Source organism: Mustela nivalis, assembly GCF_964662115.1.
Source record: "Mustela nivalis genome assembly, chromosome: 20".
In the NCBI taxonomy this organism is placed as follows: domain Eukaryota; kingdom Metazoa; phylum Chordata; class Mammalia; order Carnivora; family Mustelidae; genus Mustela; species Mustela nivalis.
The window spans coordinates 28,229,290-28,256,414 of NC_139039.1; the positions used below are offsets into that span (position 1 = coordinate 28,229,290).

General features: G+C 41.6%; 1 protein-coding gene and 1 long non-coding RNA gene across 3 annotated transcripts in view; one reads left to right on the top strand and one right to left on the bottom strand.

Annotated features, from left to right (window-relative positions):
• Window positions 1-27,125, bottom strand: part of WWC2 (WW and C2 domain containing 2) — a 202,421-nt gene that overhangs the window by 85,797 nt on the left and 89,499 nt on the right. For both annotated transcript variants that reach the window (XM_082715818.1, XM_082715817.1), the window contains exons 2-4: window positions 21,719-21,828; window positions 11,172-11,375; window positions 10,298-10,374 (exon numbers count right to left, since the gene is read on the bottom strand). In XM_082715818.1, coding sequence (XP_082571944.1) covers window positions 10,298-10,374; window positions 11,172-11,375; window positions 21,719-21,828 — 391 coding nt within the window. The remainder of the gene's footprint in view (window positions 1-10,297; window positions 10,375-11,171; window positions 11,376-21,718; window positions 21,829-27,125) is intronic.
• Window positions 1,345-25,314, top strand: LOC309855470. Its single transcript, XR_014306820.1, has 3 exons — window positions 1,345-3,331; window positions 17,068-17,218; window positions 24,811-25,314. It is a non-coding gene; the product is annotated as an uncharacterized lncRNA (long non-coding RNA).

Here is a 27,125-nt window from a genome sequence, read left to right on the forward strand (position 1 = left end):
ACAGTGGTTGTACCATATTTTCTATCCCCACCAGCAATGCATGAGATAAAAACAAAAACAAAAACTTCCTAATGGGTGTGAGATAATATCCCATTGTGGCTTTCATTGCACAATCCCATTGTGCATTTCCCTACTGACCAGTGATATCTGTCATCTCTTCATATGCTTATGGGACAGCTGCACATCTTCTTTGGAGAAATGTCTATTAAAGTCCCTTACCCATTTCTGAAGTGGGTTGTTTTTGCCTTCAGTTTTGAAAGATATTTTCACTAGGCATAAACAATTTAGTTGCCATTGTTGTTGTTGTTGGGTACTCTTAACATATCACTCCACTGCCTTGCAAGTTGCATAGCTTCTGAGAAGTCTGTTCTAATTATTATCTTTGTTCCACTGCAACTGTCTAATTTATATGGCTGCTTTTAAGATTTCCTTTAATCACTGATTTTCAGCAATTTAATTATGATATATCTTTGTGTGATCTCTGTTTTCTTCTGCTTTGGAGTACCTTCCTGTTCTTATGGATTTATAGTTTTAATTTCTTTAAATATTTTTTTTCTTCAAAGAATTTTTTTTTGTGATTTCCTCTCCTTGCTCTTTTGTGGGGACTCTAACATATACGTTAGATCATTTAATACTGTGCTAAAGGACAATGATGTGCTGTTAAATTTTTTCAGGCTTTTTTCATCTACGTAATTCATTTTGGACAGTTTCTATTCCTATGTCTTCAAATTCACTGATCTTTTTACTCAGCATTTAGGTTGTTCTCAACAGTGTATTTTTCATTTTTTATATTATATATTTAATCCATAAAACTTCCATTTTGATCTTTTTTGTATCTTTGTTTTCTCTCCTCATGTTTTCTTCTATATTACTGAGCATGTGTGTAATACTTTTTAATATGTTTGCCTGTTAATTAAATAAGAGTTGTAACTTCTTGTTTTTGTTACACCTCATACTTTCTTGCTTCTTTGAATCCTTGGCAATTTTTAACAGCTTTATTGGTGTACAACTGGCATATAATAAAGTAAGTATGCTTAAACTATACACTTGGTAAGGGTTGATATATGTATATAACCACAAAACCATGAACATCAAGATAAGGAATATATCCACATTCCCCTGAAAGCTTCCTCATGTCCGCTGGGGATCCCTTCCTTCTGCCTCTCCTGGACTTACTTCTAGCACACAGTTAAATTATTTTTAAATAAATGTGATCCATTCAAGGTTTGCTTGTAATTTTTTGTTGCAGCAGTTCCAGAGCAGCCTTTATAAAGCCTTAGACTAACATGGTCCCACTAATGAGGTCTTCTATTGCCCCAAAACTAGAAGGTCTCTCCATTCTGGTTTGTAAATGGAAACTATTCCTAGTCCTACGAGCTCTGAGAATTGCTTGTTCTACCGCTTTCTTTCCCCATCCTTGTCGTATTTTATACCATGATTACTCAGCTGAAGATCTGAGGAGATTGCATGAGAAATCGCCACAACTTTCTCTTACTCCTTCTCTCTCTGTAGCTGTCTCCTCTCCAGGATTGCCACAAATTCCAGATACTTCTGCTTTACTGAATTTTACTCTTCTGACTCTTCAGTTTCAGTAGACTACGTTTGAATCCTTCTTCCTACACTGGAGATAGTGTGATCTCAGGGCTCACTGCTTCTGTTTTCCTTTGGTAAGGGATTACAGTGTTCAACTGCCTATTATCCAATGTGTGGAAGCAGTTGTTTTTATAGATTTTGTCAATTTCTTTAATTGTCTGTTGTTGGGAAATGATTCCTATAGCAGCTAGGAAGACATTTATGTGATTCCAACAGCCTGCATTTTAGGCAAAATATCTCCCAGATTGATAAAAATATTTTATCAATCTTCCTTTGTCTCTCTAAAGGCACAAGATCTGAGTCTGGGATCCAATTGGCTAACCTCAATCATACAATTCTATTTCTCTGTATCTTGAAGGAGCTCTCTGAGATTCTGGTTCTCTGACAAAGTAGAAGCTGATAGTACCATGTCTCCTAACCTCAGCTCTAGAAATTAATGTGCCTGAAAATGCTGAAGATCACAAAATGCATGTAACATAGCTATTTTTTTCACTGCCTCATTGTTATGGCTTCATGAGACTGATTCTTTCAAAATTTCATGCAAACATATTAGGTCAATGTATTTGTTGTATATCAGAAAATAAGTATTAGTTTGAATGCATTCATTACAACATCTTTACCACATACAGTTCCATAAAGCTTAACTCCTATGGCCTTTCAAAAATGGAAGAGTGAGTTTTTCAGGCTTTACAGAATCATTTAAAATTGATCATTTATGAAATATCATTTTCCTGTCTGCTTTAGACTGTACGGTTTCCCATAAAAGAAGTTAATTGCATTTAATTTTATAAATTGCCATCGGCATTATGGATTTAAGAATGTTTATGAATGAAGATGGAGAAGACTGAAAATCATGGCCAGAGAAACTGATATGCTAGTTTATCTAGGTGAGGAGAAGCTAAACATCCCCTCTCCAACCACACAGTGTCAATGAAGGATTTCTTGCCAAGTACATATTATTTAGCTTGCAGAGTGGTAGAAAAGGAGACCAAAATCATTAACAAGAAAGAAACAAAGAAAATATCATGAAATCAATAAATGTGCTTAAGTGTTAGAGTCACTTTACTCAAAGTCTGAATATGGTTTTTGAAAAAAAGCACTTCTGTGCTGTGAATTTTAATTATTTCAAGTTACCAGCACATCAAGAAGGAGATAACTCCAGTTCTTGCTCTAAATAGAGTACTTCCTCTTCTTTTTCTCTCAGTCTTGCTCACACTCTCTCTCTCTCTCTCTCTTTTTTTTTTTTTTTAGCAAGTATGAGTCAAAGTCAGATCATTCTTCATTTCACTCAAGATTCAGTAAGACTGGTGTACTGTTTCCTAACCCAACACCAACTATAATAAAACAAATTTATTTCTGAACATCCTAAAGAAGTAACAGCCTTATCTAATATACAGATTGGTGCTGTGGGTTAGAACTGCTCTATCTCCTTCAGCATGCTGAAATCAGGTAGTCACAGATGGAAGAACTTAGGATATAAACTAAATTTTTAAAATAGTATGAGTATACAGACACCTCTCACATCAAGTCATGAGACAAGCCTTACTAGCAGCAATTTATATTCTCAGGAGGAATAGTTCTTTTCTTTGAAGCACATTGTTAGGATTTTTGTGTTTGTGACATCATTGGTTAAAGTGTCATAATTTGATGTGCACGTGAGTTAACTCTATTCACAGTGACAAACTAAACCTTAATTGAACTGCCATTCTTTTAAATCTATGCACAAGACTGCAAATAGGTAAGATTACAGTTGACTTTTCCAAGTCCATCACCACTGCTAAAAATAATTCAAAGTGAATTCGTATTAACAATGTACAAGCAAATATATTTGAGAGCAGAGATAATACATGGTTTTTAATAGCAATGCTCACCAACCAGCCATGTGTTTGGAGTACAAATAATTTAAACAAAGGGGTCTCATTATTTCTTTTTTTAACAAAATTAAAAGTTGGATCACAGCATATGCTATAGTGCTCAATAAATTTGTCAAATGCATATGTATTTCTAAGGATTTTCTTTTACACTTCCAACATCTTACTTCCCTTTAATAAACAGCAGTAATAATTTAATATTCACCAACTATTTTCTCCACCAAATCTCACCTACATGTAATTTGGAGCATAGATTTAAAAAAAAAAATTATGGTTAAATTTTGTTTTTTTATTATTATTATTATTTTGAATTCCAGTTTAGTTAACATACAGTGAATAATTTTATTAATTTGGTTCAAAAAGTTCCATATCAGTGCTCATCGAGATACGTGGATTCTAATCCCCTTAACCCATTTCACTCCTTCCCCCACTGACGACCTCTCAGGTAACCCTCAGTTTGTTCTCTGTAGTTAAGACTGTTTCATTGTTTTTTTCTTTGTTCACGTCTTTCTTAAATTCCACCCATGAGTGAGATACTATGGTATTTGTCTTTGTCTGAATGGTTCATCTTGCTTAGCATAAGGCTCTCTGGATCCACCCATGTTGTTCTAATGGCAAGATTTTGTTTGTTTTTATGGCTAAATGATATTCCTCTCTGTGTGTGTGTACACACCACACCTTCTTTATCCATTCATTAACTGATGGACACTTGGGCTCCTTCCAAATATTAGCTATTGTAAATAGTGCTGCAGTAAAATAGGAATACGAGTATCTCTTCAACTTACTGTTTTCATATTCTTTTCATACATACTTGGTAGTGTAATTCCTGGATTGTAGAGTAGATATTTATTTATTTATTGCTTTGAGGCACCTTACTATATAAAAAGCTGGCTCTTGTATACATGAACAACCACCTAAAATTCATCCTATATTTTCTTCATTTTTTAGCTTGACCTTCTGGTCAAGTCTTTAGCTTTACTAACGTTGGCTGCTATGTACAAAAATCCTTCCTTGTCTGGGTTATTTATTTATTTATTTATTTATTTATTTAAAAATATATTTTTTAAAGATTTTATTTATTTATTTGAAAGACAGAGATCGCAAGTAGGCAGAGAGAGACAGAGAAGCAGGCTCCCTGCTGAGCAGAGAGCCCAATGCGGGACCCGATCCCAGGACCCTGGGATCATGACTTGAGCTGAGGGCAGAGGCTTTAACCCACTGAGCCACCCAGGCGCCCCTTGTCTGGGTGATTTAAAAGCATAACTCGTAGATGAGCATCTCTTCTGTTTCCTCTACTAGCAGTAGGCCTTATGCCTAGTATTAATGCTACTTCTCATTTTGCCATTTTGGATTCCTCCCCACCTCTGTCAGAGCCACCATAGAAAGCAGGTTTTGGTAGATTGTGAAAAACCTGTTTTACTTGAGGCTCCCTATGCTTCATGGCCTGCAAAACATGACAGCTTGCAAATCCTGCAGCAGCGAAGGTCGGTCCAACTGCGACCACTATACTGGTCTTGGCTCTGGCTCAGCTCCCCAGCTTCTGCCCAGACTGCAGTTCAGCCCAGCCCAGAGGCCGCAGCCGCCAGTGCCACACCTCCACCCCACAGTGATGTGGACACCACCAGCAGGCACAGAACCTATTTGTAATTTTTTTAGAAACCTCCATAGCGTCTTCCCCAGTGGCTGCACCAGTTTGCTTTCCCACCAACAGTGCATGAGGGTTCCTTTTTCTCCGCATCCTCGCCAACACTGATGCTCCTTGAGTTTTTTATTTTAGCTGTTCTGACAGGTGTAAGGTGCTATCTCATTGTAGTTTTGATTTGCATTTCCCTGATGATCTGTGATGTTGAGTCTCTTTTCCTATGTCTGCTGGCCATCTGTATGTCTTCTTTGGAGAAATGTTTGTTCATGTCTTCTGTCCATTTTTTAATTGGACTGTTTGGTTTTTAGTGTTGAATTGCATTTTTTTTTTTGAGAGAGAGAGGGAGAGCATGCATGTGAGTGGGGGGAAAGAAAGAGGGAGAAAGGGAAAGAAGCAGACTACCCACAGAGCATGGAGCCTGACATGGGGCTTAATCTCATAACCCTGAGATCATAACCTGAGTCAAAATCAAGAGCGCAATGCTCAACTGAGCTACCCAGGCACCCCAGGTTGTATAAATTCTTTGTATATTTTGGATACTAATCCTTTATCAGATATTTCATTTGCAAGTATCTTCTCCCACTCAGTACACTGTCTTTTTAGTTTCCTTGCCTGTTTCCTTTGCTGTGCAGAAACATCTTATTTTGATGAAGTTCCAATGTTTATTTTTGCTTTTATTTCCCTTGCCCCAAGAGACATGTCTACAGCTGGTGTCAAAGAAGTTACTGCCTATGTTCTCTTCTAGGATTTTTATGGTTTCAAGTCTCACATTCATATCTAATTCATTTCAAGTTTATTTTTATGTATGCTGTAAGAAAGTGGTCCAGTTTTCCTGACATTGCTTGTTGAAGAGACTGTCTTTTTCCCACTGCATGGTCTTGCTTCTTTAATTATAAATTGACTGCATAACTGTGGGTTTATTTCTGGGCTTTCCATTCTGTTCCATTGATCCGTGTGTCCATTTTTGTGCCAGTGCCATACTGTTTTGATTATCATAGCTTTGTAACATAACTTAAAGTCTGGAATTGTGATACCTCTAGTTCCATTTTTCTTTTTCAAGATTGCTTTGGCAGTTTGGAGTCTCTTGGGGCTCCATATAAATTTTAGGATTGTTTCTTCTAGTTCTGTGAAAAAAGTTGATGGTATTTTGATAGGGATTGAATTAAATGGGTAGACTACTTTGGGTAGTATAGACATTTTAACAGTATTTGTTCTTTCTAATCCATGAACATGGAATGTCTTTCCACATCTTTCTGTGGTCTTCAATTTATTTCATCATGTTTTACAATTTTCAAAATACAGGTCTTTTACCTCTTTGGTTAAGTTTATTCCTAGGTATTTTAATTATTTTTGGTGCAATTGTAAATGGGATTGATTCCTTAATTTCTCTTTCTGATGCTTCATTATCAGTGTACAGAAATGCAATAGATTTCTGCATATTGATTTTGTATTGAGACCTTACTGAATTCACTTCTGAGTTTCAGCAGTTTATTGGTAGAGTCTGTAGGGTTTTCTATATGTACTATTATGTGATCTGCAAATAGTGAAAGCTTGACTTCTTCCTTACAAGTTTGGATGACTTTTATTTCTTCTTGTTGTCTAACTGCTCCGGCTAGGACTTCCAGTACTATGTTGAATAAAAGTGGTAAGAGTGGATATCCTTGTCTTGTTCCTGACCTTAGGGGAAAGCTCTAAGTTTTTCACCACTGAGTATGATGCTAAGCTGTGGGTTTTCCATATATGGCCTTTATTGTGTTGAGGTGTGTTTCCTCTAAACCCACTTTGTTGAGAGTTTTTATCATGAATGTTTGCATGGAGTATGAATTTTTTAAAATATCAGCTGACTTTAAGTTTTAGTTTGTATGAGACATTCCATTCCCTATCTATGGTCTAAGTACCTATTATGAATAAATGAAATACTTTTTCCCCCAGTTTACTGAGAAATAATGGACTTCGCTATAGAAATAATAAAGTTTACAGTAAAAAGCTTTTACATTCTTCTTCCTAAGAAACATTTTCTCATGAAATTAAATACCACCACTAAAAGTTATGAGTATATTAATAAAAAGCATTGGCTTATTTATTTCACTATTTCAAAAATGAGAAATAAGCTGTCAGAAGTACTATTATCCAGTTTGACCAAGGAAAAGAAAACCTAATTATCACCAATACTTATGACCACACTATAAAACAGATGCTTTAGACAGATGTTCCTAAATACCTAGTTCCTCAATACTTGACCAACTAGCTCTAATTCAGTAAAACAAATGAAGGACATCTATGAATACTGTGACATCAAAATAATGAAGATGAAGTTAGTGTTTGTGCCTGAAAAATTGTTAGTGACCAAAATGCAAGTAAGTACTCAAGACACCAAAGCAATGAAGAATTATTAGTTCAATCGTGAGTTATTATTTCTGTGGCATTAATTTGTGAAATGGACTGGCCAACACAGGGATTTTGACAGGGTAGGGAAGCCAAGAATAACTTATATTAATAATAAAAAAAGTTATTAATAGTAACTTTATTATTTTAAAGGTCAGGTTAGCAAAATCTATGAGGCTCTGACAAGTTACCCATCCACTTCTGAATGGCTGGGGTGTTCTGAAAGTGTTACCTGGCCAAAATGTGCACAAACAGCAGAGTGAAGGCACCATCTGCTCCAGTGTTCAAAACCACGACAACAGCAACATAGACCATGAGGGCCACTTTGCTATGGGAGCATTTTTAAAAAGGCATTTACCCTGACAGGAAGTGTTAAATAAGTACCTATTCACTAATGAAAGAGACAAAGAGAGTGTCAGTTCTGATCTTCCATTACAGCTAGCTAGGACTCTATTAGAGCCTCCTCTGGAGGGAAGGACTTTCTTGTTTCTGGTGGAATGACACAGAACGCTTCTACTAATGTTTTCATAAATTAAACCAAGAAATCCAAAGAGAGGCTTAGCTTCCAAAACTATACACTTTTCTCATGCTCTTCCTCTGAGAGCAAACAGAGAAGCTGTGCAAAAGAAAAGAAAACAAAACATCTATAGGAAGACGCTGGAGAACTACTACAGCAGCAAGAACTTGTGTCAAAAACCCAAAAGGTAAGGATAGCCCGTAGTCACAGGATCCAGACTTGGTGTTCTTTTTCCTTGGAGGCATTCAAGTGTACAACAGAGAAGCTGACAAGTTGGGAGAACACAGTGACTGAATCCACGGTCCCACAAAGCTGAGAGATTCAGGGGAGATATTTGGAATTTGGCTTCCATGGAGCAGGAAGCTCTCAAAAAATATCCCCAAAGTTCCGGTGGGATTTTGAACACCTCTGCCCTAAAAGAAAAGGTAAACTGGAAAGAAACCTACTCTTTGAAAAGGAATGAAGCCCAGATTTCAGCTTGAACCATGACCGAATCACAGTTACCTGCCCCTGGCCTAACTGCCCTTAAGAAGCAACACTAAATCCTCCCAGAAGGATGATAAGATCATCCCAAACCTCAAATTACCCTTACACTTCTTCATATAGAACATAGGGCTCTTAATAAAAAGTGAGCAGCTCTAAGAGGCTTGACCAAAGGTCATGAAAGAAAAAAAACAGACCAAATTGAAGAAACCAACAGATAGGAGATCAGGACACTGCATTGATAAAGACATGAATTTACGGAATTTACAGCTAACTGTGATTATTTTATTCAAAAAATTACAAATCCATGCACAGAATTTGGGCAAGGAAGCAGAGATAAAAAATAATCCAACAGAAGTTTTAGAACCGAGAAATACACAGTGGGAAATTCTGCTGAAATCCTGGAAAAAAAAAAAAAGAGAGATAAGAAAATCCCCAACTGTTTAAAAAATTAAAACCTTTATATGAGAAATCATAAAGAGCTAGAAAATATTTTGAACTGATAATAAAAATACAAAATTCAAAACCTGTGGGATGAAGACAAAAGCTATCTGTAGAAAGTCACATAGGCTTTAAGGGTAGATATTAGGAAGTCAGAGACCCAAAGCCCTCTCTCAGCCTCTGCTAACGGCGAAGCAGGTCTATTTCCCAACACGGCAATCCCACTGCTGGTTTCATAACAAAGGAAAATGTGTGCCTATGTGCACCGAAGATATATACCACAGAAATGTATATTAAGGCATTTTTTTTTAATTTTATTCATTTGACAGAGAGAGAGAGAGAGAGAGAGAGAGAGATAGCAAGTAGGCAGAGAGAGGAGGGGAAGCAGGCTCCCCGCTGAGCAGAGAGCCCGATGTGGGAGTCGGTCCCAGAACCCTGAGATCATGACCTGAGCCGAAGGCAGAGGCCTAACCCACTGAACCACCCAGGTGCCCCAAGACACATGTTTTAGTGACCAGAAAGTGAAATAAACCCTAATTTACATCAATAGTCAAGGGATAAAGAATTTACGGTACGTACACCAAAGTGGGACACTGGCCATAATGAAGGCAAATGTGTTTGAATCTTGACGTGTACAAAAGAGGCCAGGAAAGAATACATACGGCAGCATTCCAGTTTTAGAAAATTCAAAAGAGGCAAGCAAAAAATTCACCTACAGTGTTGCCCGAGGCCAGTGTTACCTTTAAGGAGAAGGGCAGTGACGATGCAGGCATGGGAAAAACGTAGTTCATGATTGGGTACTGGCTGCACGAATGTATTTTCTTGATGACAGTCTGTAAGACTCCAAAAATCAAGGATAAAGCAGCTCTGGCCTTAGCAACAGGGCTGCCAGAAAGATTTAGGGTAAAGATCAGGAATCAATCCATGAGGAAGTGTGACAAACCAGTAAAGTTTCACCCTCGAGAAGGAATGACGGGGGAACACGATTTGTGGGCACCTGTAATTACTGGGCTGTCCTGGGGAAAGCAACTACACTGAGCGCTGGCACATTTTAGCATGATAAGGGAAGTTCCTGAGACTTAAACGTTGATTTAATACACTCAGTATATGCTAAGTATACTGTAAATGTCATATTAATATTATGTTAAATAAGTATATTTAACATACGAGGCATATATAATACGCTTAACCTACTGTAGATAACTGAGCTGCCGAGTAACGGGACACATGCCTCTATAACGAGATTCTCCATCACTGAACATGTGGTCACCAAGGTAGGACCGCCCCCCTGAAGTCCCTCCCACCACCTTCAGACTCTATGCATGTGTTAAACAGAGAACCATGATTAAAAAATATATACCTTACCCTTAAGCGTGTAGTGGAGATCTCCGCTTTTAAAATATCGGGATCATATTTAGTACTGGATGAAGAGCCTGAGAATACTTTTCGGAGAGAAAAAAGAAAAGAAAAAAAAATTAACTTTTCCGAGTTGCAGAACTTGTTCTCGGCTTGGAATTTACAAACTCTAAAAATGAGATTTACATGCTTCCATGGATACTTACTTTAGAATTCCTTTATTGTCATTCATCAGACACCTAGATATAAAAAGTAATCTTCAAACCTTTCTCATTTTTTTATAAAAACTCAAGAAAGAGGAATGTCATAAAGACCACGGAGCGTACTGCTCTCCAGAGCTCATGTCTCCATCTAAACTCTTAGAGGACCCTACGGTACATGCAGCTTGTCAGAGCTATGCGTTCCCCAGAAACTTCTAGAACTTCTGAGCCCATCCATACTGCTTCTTTAGATACACCAGCTCCAGATGATCAGTTTCTGAGATGTGAGAGAGTGACCAACAGAACCTTCATCCCAGCCAACAGTTCCAGCGCCTCCCGCTAAAATACCGTGCACGGATAGCAAAGGAGGCCAAATTATCTGCCTGGATCCCAACAGGTGAAAACAAACTCATACATAATTAAAAGACAATCACACAGAGGAAAGAGCAAAAACTAGAAGGGATTCATTATCTGCAAATGCGGGGGAAGGGTGGGGACTTCAGTCTGGAATGGAGTCGAGGGGTTCAGCCGCGAAGTCTGCAGGGTGCCCTCACCCCCCCTTCATGGCTTCTGCCCGCGAAGGAGCAGGACTCAAGATGAAATTCCACCGAAACCCAACTGGCCTTCCCTTAGCTACACTTCAGTCCCCATTTCCAGAGTCTGAGCAGTCACACTGTACTTACAGCTGGTGTGAGAACTTGACTTTTCCTTGTAGGCGTCGTTTAATCGTACATATTCATCGAGGGCCAAGGCAAGTCTCTGTTCTTTCACGTGGTACAGCTCCTTCTGGGTCCTGAGAGTGTCCTGAGCCACCGAGAGATAGTCCTTGAGCATCTTCTCCTGCTCCCCCCTCCACTGTTTTCGTGGATCTTCAATCTGTGTGGTTTCTGAAAATACATTAGGTGGTTATATTTTAGAATTTAATGATTTTTTTTTTTTGGATCATTGAAGCTTTATTTAAAAAAAAAAAAAAAAAAGTTGCTAGCTTTAATTCTTATCTCCTCCAAGCAGTTCCTTAGTATTTATGAAGTGACCTCGCCAGAAATCGGATAGAGTTCTTGCTTGATTTTACCCAGTGGCGCACCACACCATCCACCCCACTTCAGATCCTTGTTAACAATTTATCCTCACTGTGAAGCCATCGTACACAACGTTGCCAAAGGAAGCTTGCTTCACCGGGGTCCCGCCATTCCTCTCAAGAATTTCCTGGCTCCCCAATACCTACAGAATAAAAGCCAAATGATTGATGCCGGCATTCAAGGTCCTGTGTGATCGGAACCCAATCTACTTCCCATGGCACATGTTTCCCTTTACTTAATACAGGACACTCTTGCCACGTTGCCCTTGACATCGGAGCCCCTCAACATCTCTACTGGCCGGCCCCAAATCCCCAACTCTGTTACACGTCCACCACAATCAGTGTAGAAATCATGAGAAAACACTTTGAAATGTTTATGGCAATTCAATACAGTTATTGTATATTGTTGACTCTACTAGTATTCGGGTTTGCATTTTATCCTTTTTTCCCATTTTCCAAATAATTTATTTTTATTGTATTTTACAAAAGTATCAGTCAGTCCGTAGTGGATTTGAAAACTAAAAACAAACCAAAAACAAAACCAAAACCAAAGCCAAAAAACCCAAAACAAACAGAAAAAAAAAAAAAAAAAAGAACCAAACCCTGGTCTTGCTTGGAGAATACGCTACGGCACCGTTCTTGGTTGTGTCTGTTGGATACTAGAATCACCCAGGGAGCTCTTAAAGGGGAAAAAAAAATTCCCAGCCCGGTGAGAGTTTCTGTGGAAGAACCCGTGCAACGGTAGGTTTAAAACTTGTATAGAAATTGCAATGAGTGCAAAGAGCCCTCTTCTGCAGTGGGTCACGAGCTGCCTTCTCCGTGAAATTATTCAGAGTACCAGCCCTGAGCTTGCTCGGACTTGCCCACCTTGCCTGGCCCATTCCTCCAACAAAGGTTCTGGCCTGTGCTCTCGCTTTCACTCCTGCCTCCAGACGGACCCTGGAGCTTCCCACTGTGGCCCCGAGAGGTGGCCCACCCCTTCCCTTGGGAACTGTGAGCGGTACAAGTTGTTTTGATGGCGCTGACCACTTCGCTTCGCACTGCCGTTCGGTCACCTCTATGAACTAAATCACTTACTATCCAAAAGGTTGGGTCATACGGGTTGGTCCCTGTATGAATATGAGAACCTACTCCTGACGAAGTAGGATAGGGAAATTAATTTATCAATTTGCTGGAATGTCCAGGAACATATCCTGTGTTTAAAATGTTTCTGCGTGGGAGTCTCAGTCTTAATGTACCCCAAGCTCCGTTGTTTCTGGTTGGCCCCAAAGGCTGTAGTAAGTCAACACCCAGACAATGATCTAAGGTGATCTGATGTGGACACGAGAATCTCTAGGGCCTGGGCTGGTTCTGGAAATGTCTAACTACCCTGGTCTCTAAGGATAAGGGATAACACTAAACTGAATGTGCTCAGCTGGGAAGCCAGGGTCCCTTAGGGCTTAGAACGGTTCTGAGTGATTAACCAAATGGCCTGGGTTGGTCAGACACTCTGCAACCACCGCCTTGGGCCTGGGGCCTTCACTCCACAGCCACTGGGAACAAAAGCTGAGCTGCTTTTAACGTAGTATTTTGAACACTCATATTTAAAGATGTAAGTATTTCAGCACACAGAAGAGGCCTATCTCATGTCATCAGGAAAAAAAAAAAAAAGTCTTGGCATCAATGTCTAGAGATGCAGGAGGGAACAATCCTGATAAGACGTTCCGTCCAGCCCTGATGGACATCATCACGGTGGGGCAGCTTTGCTTTCTGGAAAATAAGGGGAAAGGGCAGATACCAGCCAATAAGAGCCTAAACTTCTCAGTTTAAGAAATTTGTTACAATTCAGGTCTCTGGCGATCCAAACGTGTAATATTTATATTGCTTCCAACATCTAACTGCAAGTCGACTCAAAGTACAGAATTCATCCTCTACCAAATGGAAATTTATGGTCTTACAAAAGTTTTCCTAACTGTGGCTGACCAGTAATAATCCTCCCTGCTCGTGCTCTTGCCCCTTCAGTATGGACTAGCCCTTGTGATCTGCTTCCAATGAATACACGGGAGAGGACGTGATGGGTAGGACCTGGGACCAGAGCACCAAGGGCTGCGACTGCCAACTGGTGCATCCCTCCCCACCTGGTGCTTCATGGCTTTCCTGCTGAAGCCAAGCACGATGCTGTAAGCTGACCTAGGGAGAGGCCCATATTCAAGGAACGAGGGGGGCCACTGGTCCTCAGCCAACAGCGAACCGAGTCCTGCCAACAACCACGTGAGCGGGCATGAAAGCGGATCCTTCTCCAGTTGAGTCTGCCTACCACCTTGAGGACCATCAGCCTGTGAGACCGTGAGCTAGAAGATTCCGCTTAGCCTTGCTTGGATTTATGATACACAGGAACCGTGAGATAATAAATGTATTTGGAGCCACTAAGTTTCGAGATCATGTGTTATAGTGAGAGATGTTAAGTAATAAGCCGGACAGCTCAAGGGAAAACACGAATTCCAACTGTGAATGACAACTGTGGCTAGTTACGTTATAATAGGTAAAGTATGCACTCCTGGTTCTCTCAACACCTTCAGGTTTCATCCAAACGTCTTTTCCCTACATATTGGGGAACGGGCATACTTTCCACAAGACACCTGTTCAGCACTTAAATTGCCACAAAACACTGAAAGTAACACGGACTGACACTGAAATGAATAAATAATAATAATGATAATAATGATAAATGATCCGCATTGGGGCGCCTGAGTGGCTCAGTCAGTTAAGTGCCTGCATTCGGCTCAGATCATGATCTTGGGGTCCTGCGATCAAGCCCTGTGTCAGTCTCCCAGCTCAGCAGGGGGTCTGCTTCTCCCTCTGTCTCTGCTCCTTGCTCATGCTCTCTCTCTCAAAGAAATAAATTTTTTTTTAAATCTTAAAAAAAAAACCCAAATGATCAGCATTTACTTGGCTAGATCAGCAGAAACACTCTTGTTAGGCTGGGTTAGACACTGTATGTTACAAGAGTTTTATGGGAACGTCTACATTTCTCAAATGCTGTACAATGCAAACGTGAGCTACAAAAGAGGGTTCCCAGATGCATCTCAGAAGAAGGCTTCAGAAAGCAGGATTGTGCTTCACCTCCACTGGCTACATGTGTTGAATGGATTTGTAAAGAATATTTATTAAGTGCAAATGCTTAAAAAAAAATTATGAAAATGTGGTATTTTTGAATTAAGACCTGGTAACCTTGGGAAATCACCATATTAGGACACAGTAATTTGCATGATGTCTGCGGAAATGTCCCGTACCTCAAGGGAATTCACACTCCATTGGTTTCAGGTGTGGAATTTTATACACAGAGAACAGGTTGTGAGTTACAAGAGCTTATCGTGGAAGAGGACATTATTCTTAAAAGGAGTGTGATCCCTGTCTGTCAGGCCTATTTCCATGCTTGCTGCTGTCCTCAGGAAGAATGGGTGACACAAACTGGAGTAACTGTCCTTTTCCTCCTTCTTAGAAATTACCGCTGAGCTTATTATCCCTTGTGACTTCTACAGACAAGTACCAACCATCTACTACGTGCAATACAGGAGAAACGAGATGTGCGGATGTGGGGCCCTCCTTTCAAGGAACCTACAAAATAGAGAGGAAAATGTGACCCACGAGTTAAAAAAAAAAAAAAAAACCACGAGTTTGTCCAGTAAAAAGTGATAAAAAGAGGAGGAAAGCTAAGAGCCAGGGCAGTTTAGACACTGGGTTTTTTCTGGCTAAAAAAGGAAGGTTCCATGGAAAGGCAGTGAAGGCAGACAAAGGCCCCTCAGGACCCAGTGCTTTACTTTTCCAGACACCCCCCCCCCCAACTCCCACAAATACACACAGCAGCCTTCAGTGGCACCGAATTTCTTTCAACAACCCCTGCGTTCTGTGGCCTCTCTAGACCTCTGGCTTGAACACATGATCTCTCTTCTTCCAGGAAGGTAGGCCTTTTCCCAACCCCCAAGCCCAACCCAAGCCCCTTCTTCTCCAGGCCTAGTTAACTCGGTCATTAGCTCAAAGCACTGTCTCTAGCAGCTGTGGCTACACCCTTCAGAACGGAAAGGACACTTGTACTTGTTCTCGCTTGTTCTGCCGGCCCAGCAGCGGTTCTTCCCACGCTCTGCTCTGTTGTCTCATTTCTTCCCACTACTCCAATAGGGATGGGCCTGCGGTTTCTTGAACACCAGGTTAATAAACATGAAATTCATTTTGCGAGCGATAGTGTGCCACAAAGGTTCTAGGCAAGGCCAGGAAAGGATCTTAGGTGTATTTAAGGAACATTATCTGACAGAAATGTGAGGTTCTACTATCTCTACATAACTCTACTAACTCTACAGAAGAGTTAATATGATTGTGCAGAAAGTTTTTTGATAAAAGATTAAATGTTAAGTGAAAAAAGTTTATAAAATCATATATATACCATAATCCCACTTGAGATATAAAAATGTATTTAAAACTCTGAGTGTGTGTGTGTCTGTATGTATCAATATGAAAAAGTCTGGAAGAGGTTTAGAATACTTTGTTCCCTTTGGGCTGTGTGAATACAGATATTTTTCCTTCCTTTTATTGATCTATATTTCCTACTTTTTTCCTATGCACATGCATTACTTTTATAGTGGGTTTTTTTTTTTTTTTTAAGGGAAAGAAACAAAAGACACGAGGTAATGAGGGTCTGAATTAGGAAAATGATAGCGGACAAGTGCCTAAAGAAGCAAATCTGATATTACGGTATAGGTAAAACAACCTGTAAGAACTGACAAAATGACTCTACATTTTTCGATGTAGGAGTCATGAGGACCATAACGTATCAAAAAATAATAAAGTCAAAGGGAAAACAGAAGAACCCCATTTTGTGATGGCAAAGTGGAACAGTGCTGTAGATGGAGGACAGCGTGCGGGGGCATGAGGGTGAGGTCCTGTCTTTGAGAATGACAAGATGTGGGGACTATAGATACAGCCAATGAGGGGAGAGAGAAGGAGCAGTCTACAGGAAGGAAGAAGGTTCCAGGCACAGGAAGAAAGGCACTGTTATCTTCGTCCCCTTCCATCTAGGTAGAAGAAAGGGACACTGGGACTGGGACTAAACCTCTGAAGTGACAACTATATGAAACATGTAGATCATTACACAGATTCATGATACTGACAACTGTCAGTTACACTCACTAGTGAGTGTCAGTTACACTCACTAAAAATCAGTATCATTACCGCCGTCATAGGTTTTACTCAGATATTTTAAGTGTCTAAAAATTTTCTTTATATTTCCATAGTTTATCCTCGTAGGTAAATATAAAGGATGAAATATGACAGAGATGAAATAGGAGGGCCCCAAATTTATGTCCCTTCTTCTAAAGGAAACGGCTCCATGTGAAATATTACACACACTTGAGAAATTTTCATCAAATTTAAACACGACGTGAGGTGATTAAAAACTAATACAAAGGAGTTCGGTGTGGGTAATATGTAGTAAGTGTGCACTATCCAATCTATCCCACTGGTTACAGATAAAAACCAAGGACAGCAAAGCAAAACAGAACCATCACCGCCACCAAGGACAGCGCACATAAGACAATCAAAGGAAGACGCTGCACAGTTAAGGTAGAGCAAGGAGGACTGTGGAAGGAAGTTGGCGACTCACAGAACCACCGTAGGGCAGTAAGTCCTAGCTTGTTGTTGTGTCACACCTCCCTTACTTGTTTCCCACACCCATGGGTAATGCAAATGGGTGCGATGAGAAAACTCCCGGACAAAAACCCACTCTCTCTTGTCAGAGGACTGAGGGGACACCTGCGACCATCCCGGAGAAGCCCGGGAAGGAGCTGCAGCCCCATGGCGGGCAACAACGGTGGGCGGTTGGTGGAGCGGCGGCAGCCCACACCACAGCCTCCTGAGCTCTCGGCTCCGCCTGAGACACAGGCGGTCCTGAGGAGCATTCGGTGGTGTGCGGCGAGGCTAAAGCTGCATCGTACTTGCTAGAATCCCAGGAAGAGGCTCCAGGGGAGCCAGAGATCAGGGGGCAAGACGACAAAGGAGAGAGCTGAGGAAGTCTCTAAGGTGGTTGACCCTTTTTAAATTGGGTTGTTTGTCTTCTTAATGTTGATTTTCAGGAGCTCTTTATATGATCTGGATACGGGTTCTTTGTCAAGATAAAAGTACTATGAATATTCATCCATGATACTGTATCAGCAGGCTGGTCCTTTAAAAATAAACCAAGTGAAAGATTCCATCCACAGAATTGAATGTACTCAGTTTATACAAAGTTCTAGGACAGGCAAAACGACGCCACTGTGACAGCAATGAGAACTGTAGCAGTGGGGAAGGTAGGACGAGCGGGACAGGAGAGAACTTACTGGGGGGACCAGATGATTCTGCCTCTTGACTGGAGGGGCAGTTACAGAAGATCTTTACATTTGCCACAATTCACTGAAATGCATACTTAAAAGCTATGCACTTTCTTTTATGTAAATGAGACCTCCATTACCAAAAGAAAGAAGGAAAAATTAAGGTAGAACTCTACAGCTACCCAAAAAGTCATTAATTTCTGCTTATGGTGATAAGATCAAACCTTTATAAACAATACTTCATAATTAACTTTCAGTTACAATATCCCCCCCATTATCTACACCCCCAGTAAAGAATTCGATCATAAAACACTTAAGGTGGAAAATACTCATTGTCAAGGTCAAATCTTTTACTTCTAGGTATTTAATAGTGTTACACAGAAATGGTATTAAACAGCCAAACAGGCTTGCCTTTTTTCTTTCTTTCTTTCTTTTTTTTTTTTGTAAATAAAGATAAAATAATGCTGAAACTATACAATGTCAAGACAACATATGTGGAGACCAGCTGTTATGAGAAGATAATACCATTTGTTCCCCAAAACTACTTCACAGGAATGTCTTTAAGATTAATGAGATAATGGACCAGATCCTTCTTAGTGGGAAAACTACTTACTGTGGGGAATTTGGGCACTTTAGGGCACAGTAAATCCATCGGGCCACTGGGATACCATTATTGCAGTAAAGCAAAATGGGAGACTTAAAAACCTGTATTCTAAATAATTAAGTTTTTAAATATTCAGAAGGGTATGCTCTGAAGCATAATTTATACTTGAACTTTACTTTCTTCAAAAACAAACAAAGCTTTCAATGTGTGAGTTAAACAATAAAGTTCTTCCGTCCTTCTAACATTTAAGAGTTTATCATAATACGAGGTAGCCAAGGTTAAAGAAATGAAGATACGGTCACTGTCCACAAGAAGCTCACCATTTAGGGGGGGGAAACATACAAATAAATGATTTAAATGCAATGTGACAAATGCTTTTTAAAGATCCCTAAGTGCCTGGTACTACAGAAATGCCTGGACAGGGCACCTTGTTCGGATTTGGGGTGGGGACCCCGGTGGAGGACTGGACACCCGAGGTGGCCTGTGGGAAGCCAAGAGGCCTGGGCAGAGTGTTTGGAGCTGGAACCAACTGTCACAAAGGGAGGCAGAAAGCCAAGGAACCACACGGCACAGGGACAATGTCTCCGAGTACCTGGCACGCTAGTGGGGGCCTGTGAGGGTAGGCTGGAAAGAGCCTCTTCGTTAGAATCAGCCGCATGCACCTGGAACCCTAACCAAGACTGAAGAGACACATGTGGCAGCCATCGGCTTCAGGGAGTAGCTGAGGTCACAACCCACGGGAACCATGGGCTGCAGAAATCTCAACACCAGGGACGGACAAAAGGAAAGAAGGCAAGAGCCACCAGGTATGTTTAAAAAAAAAAAAATTCCAACAGAAGGTATCATGAAATCCAAAGGAGTAAAGAACAAAAGGAAATAAACCCTGGTAGCAAGGTCCTCTTGTCAGATAAAGGAAGAGGAGACCCGGTGACCCCAGTGGGGTCTCAGGTGAGCTCTGTGACAAGACAGAAAACAGGGTCCATAGCGCAGTTCACGCAAGCTTTCCGGGCGAGGAGGAAGGAGGGGGCCACAGCTGGTGGGGGTTTGGGCTAAATGACTTTTTTCAGTTCAATGGGTGAGGCAGGGAAGAGAGAGCTGTTACTGTGTCTTTCGGTAGCTCTGGTTTGGTTTCACTGTGAGAGCTGCCAGGGTTTAAAGAGGAAGACAAAAGAACCATTAGATAAAGAAATGGTGGGAGAAGTTTTTAAAACCAGAAAACGATGGGTAAAGAAATGAAAGAGGAGGATGGGACATAAATGTTATTAGAGGGGCGCCTGGGTGGCTCAGTCTGTTAGGCGTCTGCCTTCAGCTCAGGTTAGGATCCCAGGGTCCTGGGATGGAGCCCTGCACTGGGCTCCCTGCTCCGTGGCAAGTCTGGTTTCCCCAGATGCTCCCCACTCGTGGGCTCTCTTGCCATCTCTCTCAAATAAATACATAAAAACATTTTTTTTAAGTTTATTTATTTATTTATTTATTTATTTGACACAGAGAGAGAGAGAACACGAGCAAGGGGAGTTGGAGAGGGGGAAGCAGGCTCCCTGCTGAGCAGAGAGCCCAAGGCGGGGCTTGATCCCAGGGCCCTGAGATCATGATCTTAGCTGAACGCAGATGCCTAACAACTGAGCCACCCAGGTGCCCTCATAAAATCTTTTTAAAAAACTTTTTTTAAAAAGTTATTCAGAGGGCTGTCAGGGTTGGGGGTCCAGGAGAAGCCCTCTACCACTGAGATCTAAAGGAAAGTCCGACAGGTGGCTTTAGGAACCCAAGAGTCTGCAGGTAGCCAGATGCAAACAGGGAATTAAAATGGCTTCTCATTTCGGTGCCATGAGAGCTTAGTTCTGTCGAACCAGGACAGGGAGGTTTGCTTCTGCTTCTGCAAATATTATTTAAGGAAAGAAAGCTAAACTTGCATGAAAGTGAGTTTAAACAGTTACGCATTCCAGGATATTCCACTGAATTATTTATCTGCAATGACATAAGGAGTTACAACTGTTCAAAATGAACGGAATTTTACCAAAAGTTGTCCCTTCCACTAAAACATAAAAATATTTGGATGTCGATCATTGATAAGCAATAAAACCCGCAAATAACAATACAATTAAGAGAGGTTTACTAAAAAATATAAAAATGAAAGCTATAAAACCCACGACGATGAATTCTTCAGGGAATCTGGACAAGCTTTCGGGGAGAGATATCTCTCCACAAAAGTCACATTTCTTCTAATTGCATGCTACAAACCAGTAAAGCTTACAGAAGCTATTACTTCTTGTTATGTTGAACTAATGTGTGCATAAATGCTAGTTCCAGCTCTACGCACTGATGTTCTCCTACCACAGATTAGGAGCTATCTGCGTTTGCTGAAAAACTGATTTAATTCTTCCAAGTCCTTGTTCCTCCGACCCCTCCATCCCATCTACGTGTGAGAAGGGGACGGCTTTACAGCCTCTCCCCATGCTGCCTGCAACAAACAGCCACATACCAGACACCCCAACTGTCCTCTTGTCTGGCTCCCTGGCTGCCGCTCACTGGTGGGGAACACTTCACTCTCCACTCTCAGTGGTCTCCCCAGCAGCCCCTCCACCGCTGGCAGAGAGTCCTGCGTGCCCCTCTCCCCTGCACTGGGACTGGAGCCTCCCAGCAGATCGCCAGGGGGCTCAAAGCCTCCTCCCCCAACTCAGCATGCCCCCATGCCTTCAGCCTCTGCAGATGTCAGGCCTGCGTGCCCTGGTTCCGTCGTTTCCGGAACCCTTCCCAGTCATCCTGGGAAGTGAGTATTTGCACAGATAAAAAACAGACTCTGACAGAGAATCAGTGGAAGGATATTTTCTCAAATTTGATAAAAGTACTGTGAGCAGATTTTATACATAAAATATATATAGATAGACATATGTACATATTTATAGTTACATGTATATATTTAACATCCTTAGGTTTCTAAGAGACCACTGTTCTTGATACGGGCTTTTTGTGCCTCCAGAACACTCACCCTCTACCAGGCAGATGGACACACAGACAGATTCGTTTCTCTGTCTCTGCCCCCATAAGCCCAACATACATGTGGGCCCCAAATTCCAAAACAGGCATTTCAGGCAATATTAGTCACTAAGAAAGTGGGGCTTAAAATAAAGAAGTTCACGGTAGAGAGCGTTTATGTTTTTGTCGAATTCAAGATCTGGGGAGGGATCACTTTTATAACAAAGAGAAACTTACTGTTGACGTGATCGATGTAGTAGACGCCAATCTGTGGGTCAAAGCCTGCTTCCCAGCCCCACGGCAGCTCATCCCCAACACAGTCAGCGAACGACAAGGGCTTCGTTAACCTACAACGGACCAGAATAAATGCATGGGTGATTCTTTCCATCGAGCCACATTAGGTCAAAATTCAGCACCGTAACCACAAAGAAGACGAGTCTAGGTGGTATTTCCCTTTTGTTCTTGTGTCTAGAGTCTGTGCTGCTGTGTGTAAAACCTTAATGGAAAATAACAAGGATCGAATACAAAGATGAATATTCAAAAAAATAACAGTAAGTCCTAATACCCTTTGCAAAGTTCTAAGGTCATTTTAAATCAGAGACAAGTCCAAGACAACAGTAAGGAGGCCTGGCACCCCGCGCTAGCTCTCCAGCTAAATGGCTCTCCCACGGCCAAGAAGAATTCGTCCCTGGATTCAAATCCTGCCCTCACGGAAATCCTCATGCCAGCAACTCTAAGATGAGATCTGTATCAGGCTACGCTTATTCCAGATTTAGACGCTCTTGTACAAATGAACTGAACACTCACTTGACCGTGAGGTCCACTATGACCGGTGGGACAAGTATGTTTTATTTTTGTACGTTTCTTACACGTACCAGTTTACTTGACACAATTTTTCATGGAACCAGACACACAGACTACTGATGTATCAAGGTGCTGTGACCTTCTGAAGCTGCCTCAGGCTTTCTCTTTAAGCCTTAAAATGATTGGGGGAGACTACAGTTTCCTAAGCAGAGTACAGGTTTCAAACTCAATGTTGAGTTGGTGTTTTTTCTCTCTCCCTTTCTTCATTTTTGATTCTGAGATTCTCCGTGGCTCTCAGAGCAGCCACGAGCCGGCGAACAGTACAGGTTAGCGAACGCCCTGCTGCTGGGTGGCCAGCGTCAGTGGACACACCTTCCCATTCAGCACACGGGCCCCACTGCCGACAGGGTTCCTACGTACAGAACCATCTGGAATCCCGTTTATCCATGCTAATGAGTATCAACAGTGTCAGGGTTCAACTGAAATACAGCTCGTTTCCAGAATCTCCTCCTTCCTCAGAATGACCAACTATGTCACCTGCCCTTCAGAATTCTGGGACGACGACAGGAAAAGGAGGGAAACCATTTCCTCCCAGGCCTCGCCTTCAACAGCCCCCCCAAGGACATAAAACACGGTGGGTGAAAAGAAAGGAGCGTCTCCTTTTCTTTCAACGCTCCCAGAGCCTGAAATCTGCTTCTGCCAATAGCTCCAGGGACACTGGCCTTGGAAACCCAGTTTGGCTGATTTCCATCAGCTCGCAGAGAAGTAGCTCTGACCCCAAGGCACTAGGACACGGCCTCACTGGGAACCTCTGTCTACGCCACTTGGCAGTGGTGATCACACCCCCTTACCCTTTCCTTGCAATTTAACTGTCTCCTAAGATTAATGTGAGATGAAAGAGGAATTAACTTAGAACAGTGTCAAGGACGTGGTAACTAGTCAACAGATTTCAGAGATTATCAATATGAGCACAACAATATGAGCTCTTACTCGTTCTCCAGAGGAGGAGGGTCAGGCAGTAGAGCTCAACGTGCGGTCCTCGTGACCTGCAGCATCAACATCCAGGCACTGGTTAGAAATAGCAATTCCTGGGCCCTCGCAGGGGCCTACAGAATCTGAAACTCAGGGCCCCAGCAATGCATGATGAATCAAGCTCTCCGGGTCATTACAGAGAATGCGGGAACCAGCGGCTCAGAAGGTAAGAGCCTGCAATCTGCCCGCAGAGACCTGGGTCCCATCCCTTGTCCCCTGACTACCATTCTCCTCTGTCCAGCCTAGAGCAGGTTGTTATTCACCTTTAAACACCCGTTTCCCTATCTATTTTGGTGGGGCGGGGGTGCCGACTGTGAAGTTTACGTGAGAATAAAACAGGATCACGCTCTGTGAATGGCCGGGCTTCAGTATAGGTCAGGTGAGTGAAATGAGCCTCAGACATGTTAGGCAAAATGCACCCACTAACCCGGCAACTTGTCAGATTTACTTTTACAAACCTGGAGTCAATTTGAACCCAATCCAAGTCCTAAAAAACTCATGCTCTCGGTTGTGCTTAAATCCCATCTTAAATCATAAACTGCCCAGGAAAACTGACAAAGGAATTAAATTCTGTATCAAAAACTCCCCTTACCATAGGAAGTGGCCTTGTCTTTACACCCTGTCTAGAAGACTGACCTCTGACCCCGCTAATAAAGCTGATTATTAATTAGACAAAGCCCCCGCGCCAGGTTACCTTGCATTGTATTCTGTTCTCTTTCCCTCACTCCTTTATCAGTGCTGTCTAAAATGCACACGTATCCTGAAGAAATGAGTAAGATTTGTAAGTTTAAATGATACAAGAGTGGTATTACACAAGTGTTATCCTGGGACCAAATCAGCATGCTTCAGCCTGAATATGACAGGAATACATTTATTACTCTAAGAATGAGAAGTCACAAAAGCTTCAGAACATGGGTTATGATTGCAAATTATGGTAATTTGACTACACTTGGAAATAATCCAGTTTTCCTATTAATTGCTCAACAGATGATAAGCATTTTATTAACTGTCACTGTTCTAAGACTAGAATTACATGTATAAGTATACATGTAATTATGAACTCAGTTAAAAAATTCAAACGTTTCCATTCCTGGAAATTTTCATGCAAAAATTTCTTTGCAGTGTTACTTCAAAAATCATTTAGACGCTTTGTTTTCTCTGCCTGGATAAGTACCTATCTTTTCTCCACACTCCACCAAAAAGTAAAACCATGAAACACATATGTATAAATTTCTAAATGTTAGAATTTAATTCTGGTCCAAATTACAAGATATAAATAGAATAACAGTCTCGGATACCAAGCAGAATGAACCACTTAATTCTGCTGCTATCCTGATAACGGGAACATATTATGATGACATGCTAAGAACTAACATAAAACAAAAAGAAGTTAACAGATGCATTCCAAAATTAGCAACAGTATGACTTAGAATAAATACAGTAAGCAGAAATTGTTGATTATTTTCTAATTTCTTCCTCTTGTTTTCCACAAGGAATCTCTGAAACAGTCCATCTTCCTTTGATGTTGAGGAAGTGAATATGGACGGAGTTTGCTTTCTGTTGGTTCCCCTCAAAGGAGCAACATCATGCAAAAAGCCTGAAACTAACGAGAGTCTTTATGCTAAATTCCGGAGATTACTCTTTGCTTTAAAAACCGCCTTCTTTTGCACCGTGACTAATGTGAAGAAAATGCGAATTTACTACAGCGCTTTGCCAATGCTCACACACAAAATTGGAACTTGGCACAGTGTTTCCTCTCTCTGAGGGCACTGCATCGTCCTTCCACACGATGTCATTTAGGGCTTACTGTCAATCGCGGATACCTGTCCTATGACACGAGACACCTGCCACACACAGACAGATTTACTCTTCGCAGTTATGTGACAGTGGATGCCGTATGTGCGCGCACAAACCCCCAAGCACTGAGTTTGTACTAATTGCACTGAAAGAAAAGGCTCTTCAAAGAAAAAGCTATTCTTGGGTTAATAAAACTCTTGCCACAGTTCAAGTCCCCCAAATGTATACTTTAGCATGAAAGTGAAAGGTCTTCCCAGTTATTTATTTTATTATTTTTTTTATTAACATATAATGTATTATTAGCCCCAGGGGTACAGGTCTGTGAATCGCCAGGTTTACACATTTCACAGCACTGACCATAGTACATACGCTCCCCAATGTCCATAACCCCACCCCACTCTCCTGACCCCCAACCCTCAGTTTGTTTTGTGAGATTAAGAGTCTCCTATGGTTTGTCTCTTTCCCGATCCCATCTTGTTTCATTTATTCTTTTTCTACCCCCCAAACCCCCCACGTTGCATCTCATTTGCTTTGTGGCACCTGCCGCTGTCATTGTCGGGCCAAGTCAGAGCAGAGTCTACACTGCGAGCTGTCCGGGATTACTACAGGATCTGCCCACACGGACACCGCTGAACTTGCTCTGCAACAGGAAGGAAGGAGGCGTTTCACAATCTAAAGTTTAAAAGGAGGGTAAAACACCAGGAATCCTTCTAGAGGCCTGACAGAATATTAATTTGTAATGATGTTAATTAGGTCCCTCAGCACGTCTATCTGTTTCTATCGCTACAGAGTCAGCAAAGGGACAGAAAGGGGGAAATCCCAAAAAAGGGTGAGTGGTGGCAGCAAGAAGAAAACCGCTCTTAGGAGAAGTACAGACTACTTCAGAGGAGGGGTCGAGGTTAACTTCGTATCTTTGGGGAAATTAGCTGAAATTCTTCAAAACGAACCATATTAGACAGGAGGATGGCCAGACTGGGACAGTCCTGAGTCCAGTACACCGGGTCAGGGAGGAGCCTGGGGTGCCATGATTTAAATGGCTCACCCGATGTGCCGTAGCTGCGGAGCCCGACCATTTCTCCAGGCCAAGTTCATGTCATCTTTGCACCTTCCTGGGCTCTCAGACAGCTCTTTTTCATGGTGGCCAGAGATCTGGTCTTCCTCGAACTTTTACCCATTGGTGCTCTTTTCCTCCCTAGGTGCCAAAGAGAACGAGCGCAATCTTTCTTCTGCATGATGGGTTTTCAAATATTTGAACACAACGGTCTTGTTTCCCAAACCTGCTCTCCTTGAACCCAAATGGCTGGCTGCCCTCACTGTTGCTCACACCCTTTCTCTACTCCAAAGCCTGCCAACCTCCTGTCTGTAATTCCACCAGATTCTCCCTGCTTTGCAATCACATCCCATCAGTTAGTGTCAAGTATGAACATCCTCTTGTATCGTTCATTTTTTCCCCTCAGCCTATAAATCTACTCAATCCCTCCACACTAAAAAAAAAAAATTAAAAACTTTCCTCAAATCTTCTGCCTTCTCTTTAATGTTCATTCCCAAACCATTTCTTCATTCTAACCCAAAGATCTTAAATCTGGAGGGCTTCAGGGAGACCCCATCAAAATCTCCCTTATGCCACCTAACCCATCCTAGAGCTACTTCACGAATATACACCTGAGAAGGCAATATTTGTGCCTGACTCACCTTTGAAAGACCACACTGCTAATGCTGTTGATTTGGGGACGCAACCGTATTGTCTGCAAAAATGTCAATGCCTACACTCTTCTAGAAGTCAACTTTTACATGCAGTAATTACACTAAAAATACAAAACATTCCCTGTTTACCATGTGTAAATGTGTGCCTTACGTCCTCATAAACCTGTGCGAAGTACATACAAGTATTACTGCCATTTGAACAGCCCATGCAGGACAGAAACTTCAACTCTAGTCCGGTAAGCACGGGACTGGGTAACGCGTACCTCTTTCTAGTCACCATCTGTAGTTTCCAGCCACTGGGCTGATG